The sequence below is a fragment of the Engraulis encrasicolus genome, chromosome 19, assembly GCF_034702125.1.
Source record: "Engraulis encrasicolus isolate BLACKSEA-1 chromosome 19, IST_EnEncr_1.0, whole genome shotgun sequence".
Taxonomy (NCBI): Eukaryota; Metazoa; Chordata; class Actinopteri; order Clupeiformes; family Engraulidae; genus Engraulis; species Engraulis encrasicolus.
Genome location: NC_085875.1, coordinates 40,235,653 through 40,246,239, shown reverse-complemented (window position 1 = coordinate 40,246,239; position 10,587 = coordinate 40,235,653). Strand labels below are relative to the sequence as shown.

General features: G+C 44.9%; 1 protein-coding gene across 3 annotated transcripts in view; it reads left to right on the top strand.

Annotated features, from left to right (window-relative positions):
- The window catches only part of mipol1 (mirror-image polydactyly 1), an 86,455-nt gene extending 76,434 nt beyond the window's left edge, over positions 1–10,021 (top strand). For all 3 annotated transcript variants that reach the window (XM_063184399.1, XM_063184398.1, XM_063184400.1), the window contains exon 14: positions 9,016–10,021. In XM_063184399.1, the coding sequence (XP_063040469.1) occupies positions 9,016–9,082 (67 nt within the window). In that variant the 3' untranslated portion in view covers positions 9,083–10,021. The remainder of the gene's footprint in view (positions 1–9,015) is intronic.
- The last annotated feature ends 566 nt before the right edge of the window (positions 10,022–10,587 follow it).

The following is a 10,587-nucleotide window of genomic DNA, read 5'->3' as shown; positions in this document are numbered from 1 at the left end:
GTAGTCTGGCTTGCCAGGCCAAAATACATAGATGCGAACCCAGATTCTTGTTCATTAGTAGTGACGGTTGCCCATGACCAGGGAGATGTTATTTGTGTTTTGCAAAAGCATGCAAGTATGAGGCAGGTGAAAAAAGTCCAGCAGTGAATACTGTAGTACAGAACCTACAGATAGGGATGGTAATATTAGGGCATCATTCCTGAGTTTTCTAGAAATATTCAATTTTGTAGGTTCATAGGTACATATTGAATATTTTTTTATTTCAAAAGGTAATATTCTTGATGGGTAGTAATAAAAAAAAGCCTTGGGAGTGTACCTAGGTTCTTTTATTAGCAGGACTGAAAAATCTCTGGTGTGTGGACAGTAGCATGTAAGTAGGGGGCTCAAAAAACTTTTAAATGTTTGACCATTTCAGCTGTAGTCTTATTTCTCACTTTTTGCTCTGTATTAGCCGTGAGGGCTTCTGGACTCATGAGTAAATCTTATATGTGTTGTGTAGATATATATATATATGGGAAACAGCAGGGTTCTGTGTGGCCTGCAAACTCAAGAGTTGTAATGTCACAACCCCATAACTTCCAGTGGCCACATACTGGATATACACACATTCTCAGCCCCAAGAGCATGTTGCGGTAGTATGTTTGTGTGTGTAGTCGGAGGAGGTGTGTGTGTGTGTGTGTGTGTGTGTGTGTGTGTGTGTGTGTGTGTGTGTGTGTGTGTGTGTGTGTGTGTGTGTGTGTGTGTGTGTGTGTGTGTGTGTGTGTGTGTGTGTGTGTGTGTGAGGCCCTGCTCTCTCTCGCTCTCGCTCACACACACACACACACACACACACACACACACACACACACACACACACACACACACACACACACACATATGGGCTCCCCATGCAATGCAAACAGTTGTCACCCAGTCATCTATTTGCAGGATGAATTAACAGGGGGATGGGTTTTCATGGGGGGGCGGCTGGACGGGAAGAGAGGAGAGAGCTCAGAATCCTGGGAAGAGCTACCCTCACCACACACACACACACACACACACACACACACACACACACACACACACACACACACACACACACACACACACACACACACACACATATACACACACACAAACATGCACCACGTGAGTGGCCCCCAAAAGAGAGCTGGGAATGGGGGAGCAGAAGAGGGAACTGTGGGTATTGTATTCAAAGGAGTCCTCCTTAGGGGGTGACATGGGGCAGACGGGGTTCGAAGGGGTCACAAGAGGTCTGATGATCACCATTGGCGGAGGTTAAAAAAGAGAGATTCTCCAACTGTTGGCCGGTGCCTACTGGTGACCCTTGAAAGTATTTTAAATGAGCCTTGAAATCATTTTCTTAAAAATGGGAGTAATATTTGTGTGTGTTGCTGTTGACTACTTATTATTTGAGTTTTGTTGTTCATTGGGTCAGAGGTATCACCCAAGCATTTGTGAACATTTCAATTTGGCGCCAGGTTGGAATAGGTTGGGAACCCCTGATGTAATGAATTGAAGACTTCAATTCAAGTCAGTTACTGCCATATTGTATGTGACTTTAAACTTGAAGAGTTATGGTTGTGTATGACAAAAGTGGGACACTTTTTTATTGCTTTTTAATTCATTGAAACTACAGAAACTAAAAGAAAAGTCTGTCACATAATCACCCAGTCATACACATGTATTGCGTTGCATATAATAATGCATCATCATAGTCTGACTTGATTTTGTCCATACAATATACTGTCATTTGGATTTTTCTTTAAAAGAAACCTTTAAATTATATTTTATTACATTACATAACACATAGTTTTTAAGAGTGCACACTCTTAAAGGTTAACCTCTAATGAGAACATCTAAATATTCCACACAGTTCTTTTTATAACTCCCTGTTATTTTAGATAGAGGGAAAAAAGAGGGTAGTGCAATAATATTGGTGAGTGCCACAGTGTTTCTGAGAAGCCCTGTACAGTGTGATTTATGGCAGTGAAGCCTAAGTGTCTAATATTGACTATGGCACTCGGTAAGAGTAGGGCCGGGTAGGGACCCCGGGATCCACAGTTTCCCAGTTCCCTCTCTCCTCTCTCTCTTTCCTCCTCTTTTAGACAGAAAGAGGCCTCCTGTTGAGGACGTTTGGCAGCTTGAGAAGTGCGTGCGCATGTGTGCATGTGTGCATGTGTGTGTCTATCTGTCTCTGTCTGTCTGTCTCTCTGTTGGTCCGATTTAACAATAAATCGGTTGACTGGATGATTTAATCTTAACAAATGTGTGACCTTGCTGTTTGTTTCCTTGTACAAGCAACATGTCTACTGAGTATTGTATATATTTTGATCATTACTGTGCTAATTACTACAAATTCACTAGAAGTAATGGAAGAGGGGCAGAGAGAGCGGGTGTTTCTGTGAGAGAGGCAGGGGAGAAGAGTGGGTGTGCATGTGAAGAGCTCTTTTCCAAAATGAGATATATCCATTTTATAGAATGTTGGGAAATTTACATTTTTGTATTGGGCATTCCATTGAAATGCATTGCAAATTGCATTTTTATAGAGGTTTAAAAGTATGTTCTCAAAACATTTGAATGGCAAGATTTCACATATAGATGATGTGACTTCTTAATAGTCAATTCCAATATTAAAATGCAAAAAGTCAAAAATGGTGGATATAGCGTTTTGGAAAAGAGCTCTTCATGTGTGTTTCTGCGTATCATTGAGTGGAGGATGGGGGTGTGTGCATGTGTATGTGCACACGTGTTTTTGTGTGTGGGACAGGAGCAGGGAGTGTGGCACTGTTTTGAGTAGTGAGCAGTGGAGGGGGCGTGTGCGTGTGTGTGTGTGTGTGTGTGTGTGTGTGTGTGTGTGTGTGTGTGTGTGTGTGTGTGTGTGTGTGTGTGTGTGGGTGGGTGTGGGTGTGTGTGTGTGTGTGTGTGTGTTTTGAGTAAGCATCACTGAGTGTATATGTAATGTATGCATGTGTGTGTTGGACAGCGAAAGTGGCCCTGTCTTGTCTTGAGTGAGTGTGTGTGTGTGTGCATGTGTGTGTGTGCGTGCATGCGTGTGTGCATGCATGCATGTGTGTGGCGTGCCTTGAGTTAGCACCAGTGTGTGTGTGTGTGTGTGTGTGTGTGTGTGTGTGTGTGTGTGTGTGTGTGTGTGTGTCTTGAGTGTGTGTGCCATGCCTTGAGTGCGCACCAGTGAGTTGTAGGGTGGGCAGCTGGGATCTGAGGCTCTCACACCTGACCGTTACCTGACACCCAGATGGATGGCCTCAGCAGCCAGGACTCAGCCGAGGTGTGTGTGTGTGTGTGTGTGTGTGTGTGTGTGTGTGTGTGTGTGTGTGTGTGTGTGTGTGTGTGTGTGTGTGTGTGTGTGTGTGTGTGTGTGTGTGTGTGTGTGTGTGTGTGTGTGTGTGTGTGTGTGTGTGTGTGTGTGCGGGATGTGCGTGCGTGTGAATGGTGTTTTGACTGTGCTCGTGTGTGAGGGATGTGCATGTCTATGACTCTGTGGGGTGTGCATGCCTGTGATTGTTAGGTGAATGTATGTGTGTGTGCGTGTGTGTGTGTGTGTGTGTGTGTAGGGGGGTTTGATACTGTGGGAAGCTGCTCTGACGTGAAGCTCCATCGCAGTGCGGTGCGAAAAATGCAAGAGGTGAGGCGGGCAGCCCCCTGTGCAGACACACACACACACTCCTGGAGGAAGCCGAGAGGCGGCACAGAATGTGGCACCTGTGTGCTGGACCCAGGGGCTCCCCATTGACGGAGAGAAGGAGGCAGAGAGGCGAGAGGGGGAGATGGATGGATAGAGAGAGAGCAAAGAAGGGAGGGAAGGCGAGGAAGAGAAGTGAGAGGGAGAGATGGATGGCTAGAAGGATGGAGGGGGTGGGGGGAGGACAGAGGAGGTGCTCGACTGAATGTCTAATGTCCCTCTGAATCAAACTTGGCCGTGAGAGGAGAAGAGCTGAGCCATACAAAGAAGCCTTTTCACTGGGGGATAGAGGGATGGGTGCCGAGTGAGAGGGAGAAAGAGAGAGGGAGGGAAGGAAGGATGGGAGGTGAGAGAGGGAGAGGGAGAGAGAGTGAGTGTGTGAAAAAGGGAAAGAGCGGGAGAGATGGAGGGAGAGAGAGATGAAGAGAGAGAGAGAGGGGAGGCAGGGGTTGGGGTGGGCTCAGGAGTGTAGTGTGTTGACGGCGTCAGGCGGACCGACGCCTTCCAGCCAGTGTCTGTATGCGGTGCTCGTGTGGGCAGCAAGAACAACCCTACAGCCTCCTCCACACACCACTCTCACCCCTAACCTCCACCCAGACTGCTGACCAGACACCAACGCCCATGCCCCTACTAGACAGCCACCAACCCCTTGCTCCAAACGTCAACACATGCACACACACACACACACACACACACACACACACACACACACACACACACACACACACACACACACACACACACACACACCAACTCCACCACAGAGCTACCACCAGCACCTATGACAGTAGCTGCCAGGCTCTGGCTCCAAAGTTCACCGTATAAGCACAACTTTCTGCCAAAGCTCTGGCTGCAAAGTCTACCACTCCGCATGCACACACGCACTCTCACACACACACACACACACCAGCCCAACTAATGCCCAGTGTAGTACCAACACCCCACCACCATCACCACCACCACCCTGCCTTTCTTTTACTTTTTGAAGGCCTTGTTTATTTGTTTATTTTTTTGCACACTGCCAAAAGTGTTGTAGGGGACATTTGACTGACTAAACGGAATCATACAAGGGTGAAAATCACAAGGGAAAACTAAAAGAATGACGCCTTTGACAGACTGGCTAAAAATGACGTAGATTATCAGTTTTGTCTGACAGTCACTGGACTTCTGCGGCCAAAAGAGAAAGTATGGAATCAACGAAAACTAGAAAGGCACTCAGAGAGTGCCCCCTTCCGCTAAGGAAGCTGTTTGATGGAACATTTTATTATATAACACCCTATTTTTTCAAGTATTTCTGCCTTGTTTTTGTGGAGTTAGAAACTGGAATGTCAAAATTTGCCCCATCCGACAATGGTGATTTTTTTTTTTAATTCCTGGCCGGGTCACCACCAAAATCACATATAACTTATTCCTTTTGTTATTTCCAACAACTCCACTAAATTTCATCAAAATCCGTGCATAACTTTTTGAGTTATCCTGCTGACAAACAAAGCAACGCTGACTGAAAACATAACCTCCTTGGCGGAGGTAAAACCATAACCTCCTTGGCGGAGGTAACAAGATGTCCTCTTCAGCAGTAGAAAACAACACCACGTCACCTCCCCTATACCCCCCCCCCCACCACCACCACCACACACACACACACACATACACATACACACACAAACACACACACACACACACACACACACACACACACACACACACACACACACACACACACACACACACACACACACACACACAAACCACACCCTGACGTGTCTGTTTAGGAAGAGAGAGAGAGGGAAAAGAAAATTATTCAAGCCTTAGTTGTTTACTCTGCCTCCTTCCCTCTATAATTGTTGGTTTTGCGACACTGTGAATTCTTAATCGGGATTTATACTTTTCGCCAGCCCCTCCCCTCCCCACGAGTGTATGTTTTGGTTTACCAGCCACCCTGGGCAAACACCATGCCTCTCTCTCTCTCCCTCTCCCTCTCCCTCTCCCTCTCTCTCTCGTTCTCTCTCTCTCTCTCTCTCTCTCTCTCTCTCTCTCTCTCTCTCTCTCTCTCTCTCTCTCTCTCTCTCTCTCTCTCTCTGCCTCCCTCCAAATCCCCCCTGTGCACACCAGTCCACCTTAGTCTTCTCTGCTGGTCCGACTCACACACCCACTAATTGTGTGGACGTGATGGAGGGGCAGATAAATGTATTCAGGATAGCGTGTGTGCGAGCGTGCGTGCGTGTGTGAGTAAGGTGGTGGTGCTGGGTTGGCGGGGGGGAGGGGGGGAGGAGGTACTCTGGCACGAGTGTGCACAAGGTGTTTGTGTATATGTATTTGTAAAGCAAGCAGAGCAAGTGTGTGTGTGTGTGTGTGTGTGTGTGTGTGTGTGTGTGTGTGTGTGTGTGTGTGTGTGTGTGTGTGTGTGTGTGTGTGTGTGTGTGTGTGTGTGTGTGTGTGTGTGTGTGTGTGTGTGTGTGTGTGTGTGTGTGTGTGTGTGTGTGTGTGTGTGTGTGACCGTGTCCAGGGGATGTCTGTGGTCTATGTGCTTGGCCCCGAGTGTTTAGTGACAACGACCTTTTCTAAATATTAGTGTACCTTTCCAGGCTTCCTTTTCCCTTCCTCTCCGTCTGAGCCTCTCTCTCTCTCTCTCTCTCTCTCTCTCTCTCTCTCTCTCTCTCTCTCTCTCTCTCTCTCTCTCTCTCTCTCTCTCTCTCTCTCTCCAACACAGAGTACACACTCATTCCCTTTTCCTCTACAAGCTGAAGTTACACAGACCCATGGTTGTGTGTGTGTGTGCGCACACACATACACACCACCGTATACACACACACACACACACACACACACACACACACACACACACACACACACAAACACACAGACACACACCCCTAGCCCCTCGCACAGAGGGAGCTCAGACGCGGTGAAACACATATGGCAGCGCTGGCTGGCACAGATCTGGGCGGGCAGAGAAACAGGTGGAGGCTGGGGTCAGACCGCTCCCAGATGCCCTCGCCCACCATAGCCAAGGGACATCTCCACTGAAGAACCCAGCCTCATCTCTCCGCCTCTGCTGTCTCTCGTTCCCTCTCTCTCTCCCTCCATCCCTCCCTCTCTTTTTTTCTTTCCATTTCATGTTTTTAAACGCATCGTACTCTAGATAAGCATCTTCTGTAGTGTTTTGCTTTTTGGTGTGTCACATCACAGGGCAATATTCCATTTTTCTTTGTCATTTCTTAATTTTGATTTCTTTTCGTGTTCTAGCCCCCCTCACCTTCTTTTTTTGTTCTCTTTTCAGTTACAATAAACATCAGCATTATCTCAAGTTGCCTATTTCTTGCTCCATTTTTCTTTTTTTTGGGTGTGCACTGATGTTTCATGCACATTCACAGCATGATACTATGAGACTATGGTGAGCATTTTAAGAAGTGTTTGCTTCACTCTTCTGCACTGCCTTATCTTTCATTTTTTAAAGTATCCTACTGTACAATAGCATTGTCTGTGTTGTTTTGTTTAATGTACAACATTGCATGGCAGTATTCCATTTATTTTTTATCATTTCTTCGAAACAATTTTATTTATTAAATAATTACAATTGTTGTTAACTTTTTATTATAGTAATAATAATAATAATAATAATAATGATAATGATAATGATACTAATGATAATGAATATTAAGTGTTATAATGTTCCTATGTTTCAGGACATCACTATGTCATGTTATTCTCCAGAAGTTTTCCGCAAGTGTTAAATCAAAAAGAAAAGAGCAAAGAACTCAGTCATGCAGCTTCCTTAGTGGCAATGCAGTAAATTACAACATACTCTGCCTAGGAGACTATTGCATTGCATATTGTTATTCAGAGACGATGCAGAGTCTCCACTGAAATTAGGTTTTATGTGGGAACACTGATTATATACATGATTGAGTTAGCAGAACAGTAGCTAAAATCCTCATGTCAAGGAAAGCTAGAATTCGAGTGCGTTTTATTTTCATTTCTTTTTTTTTTATTTAGGACAGTCAATTAGGATACTTTTTGAAGCATAAGCAATTAATCATTTGGCAACTTAATCCGAGTATTTAAGAGAAAGAATTTCTCATTGCTGTAAGTTTCATCCTCAGGTTGTTTTTTTGTTTTTTGCTATTAATAAGCTCCCTTCCGGCCAAAGGGTGTGTGAGTGTCCTGTCTATGTATGCGTGTGAGTGTGTTCATGCAATGGGCCATATTTAAATTAGTAAATACTGTTGTGGTAAAAATTCTTAGAGTGTTTTTGTCTTAAATTCCCCTTCAGTTTTTTTCTGTTGCTGTTGGCTTCAAAAGCTAGAAACATACAACAAGAAGCTCTCTCTGCATGTTTGTTCTTTGGTTCTTTTTTTTAACTTCTCTGACACCCTGACAAACAGTGACAGAAAAAATAATTCCATCCACCCATCATTCTCTCTCTCTTTCTCTCTTTCTCTCTCTCTCTCTCTCTCTCTCTCTCTCTCTCTCTCTCTCTCTCTCTCTCTCTCTCTCTCTCTCTCTCTCTCTCTCTCTGCTAGTCTCATAACACTTGACCAGGCACTAAACCAGGACAACACAGGAACACTCTCTCCTCTCTTCTCCCCCTCTTGAATTCATCCCAAGTGTCTGTCAATCCATCGGATGGGAGGAAAAATAATGAATACTTGTGTGTGTGTGTGTGTGTGTGTGTGTGTGTGTGTGTGTGTGTGTGTGTGTGTGTGTGTGTGTGTGTGTGTGTGTGTGTGTGTGTGTGTGTGTGTGTGTGTGTGGGGAGGGTATTTTAAGGAGTTGAGCTGTGGGCTTTGGTATGGGTGCTTCGGCTGTTTTTGCCCACTTGATGAAGTATGTGTGTATCTTGTCTTGGGCTCTTTTTCCAGCCCTGTCTGTCCGTTTCTTCCCTTGAAATGTTTCCTTAATGTTTAAACGGGACCTAGGAGAGCGCTCTGTATTATTCTCACTGTCTCACGCGTTTCCTGTTTTTCCCCTTTATCCACCTCTCTCTCTTTCTCTCTCTTTCTCTCACCCCCTCACCCTCTTTTCCCCTCTTCTCCCTCCGGTCTCCTTATTATCATTCTCTATGGCCCCCTCTCTCTCTGCCCCTCTGCCTTTCTTACTACTCTTCTTCTCAAAACTATGTCCTCTCTCCCTTTTCCTACCTCCCTATGTCCCGCACTCCCTCTTTCTACCTTTCTGTCTTTCTGCCCCTCCCGTCTTGGTCTGTCTGTCCATGTCTCTCTCTCTCTCTCTCTCTCTCTCTCTCTCTCTCTCTCTCTCTCTCTCTCTCTCTCTCTCTCTCTCTCTCTCTCTCTCTCTCGCTCTGTGTGCAGGTTGGAAAGGCTAGTGGAGGTCTTGAGGAAGAAGGTGGGGACGGGCAGTGTGAGGACAGTCATCTGACCTGTCATGCCTCAGTCTGTGAGGCTCCGGTGCTGCCAGAGATGTACATGGACTGACCCCAACCACACAACTATCCATCCATCCATCCATCCATCCCACCGCACCCGAGCCACCCACCCTCCCTCACACCCAGCTGGGCGGCCTGCCTGCCTCCCTGCCTCCCCGCCTGCCTGACTTGACTGACTGACCGAGCGGGCAGCCACATCTGGTGACCAGGCAGTGGCGTTTAGCACTGGGTAAACACAGCCACAGCCTTGACTGGCCAAACAGTTGTTAGAAGTGGAGCACTCGCGCACACAAAAAAAGAGAGAGTCCCGTTCCAAACCCTGCTCCCAAGAGAGAGAAAGAGAGAGAGAGAGAGAGAGAGAGAGAGAGAGAGAGAGAGAGAGAGAGAGAGAGAGAGAGAGAGAGAGAGAGAGAGAGAGAGAGAGAGAGAGAGAGAGAGAGAGAGAGAGAGAGAGAGAGAGAGAGAAAAGTGTAGAATTGTAAATGTTTAACCACTTGGTTGTTACTGGTGTGGGGTACGGCTATCTTCCTTCCATTCCACTCAAAGCTTAAAAAAGACTCTTTTTTTTATGAAAGTCACCGTATTGATTTGTAGTATTACTGTTCATGTTGATGTGGAACTATGATCAGGACAAGGGAAAAAGACTTCTCCCACTGTTGTTATGAGAGTACCAGCTCAGATCACACGATGTTGAGAGCAGGATTCTTGTTTAGAAGGAAACTGGTGCTCTGTAATCCTCTGTTATTTTGCTGTTTATTCTCTGTTTTTAAAAGAAACAAAATCTTATCAGTGTTTTAAAGCATTCTTTGTAATCCAGTAGGTCTATATTAGTTTCTTGTCTTTTTTTTCCTTCCCCAAACGTTAACCACCAACAGTATGTGAATGAAACCTGTATTATGTTATGAAATAAAATCATTAAAATAGCACTGGAAGCTTCTACATCCATCCCCATCTGTTTCACATTTAAATTGAACCATCATAACAGCAATTACTTAATTGAGTTATCATATCCCTGTTTCATTTTGTTCCCCGTTTCAATTTAACCCTCATCACAACAGTTTGGGTTATTGAATCCCTGTCTCAAAATTCATACAGAAAGATTTATGAAACTAATACTTCCTAAAGTCTCTCATTAGGTTTAAGTGTTCAGTCACCAGACTGCTATTATACTCGAATTAAAGATAATAGACTATTGTCTGTTTCAATAGGCCTACCTGTATTTATCTAGGATTCATTCCTCAAAATGTCTTAATTTGAGACATACTGTATCTTTGAGATGGTAAAAGAAAACTCAAAGTATTATCCCTCTGATATTAATTTACTGAAGGTTTTTGAAAAGTATAATATTGTATTTCCCCCATGCATTTTAACTTAATATGGCAGAAAAAAAACTTTGAAAATAGTACTTTGTTCTGCTCGGGGATTTTCAAAATGGGCCTAATGTCTTCTGTTTGTTTTTTTTATTTTGTGTTGTGTTTTTTTCTCCGTTACCATTGTG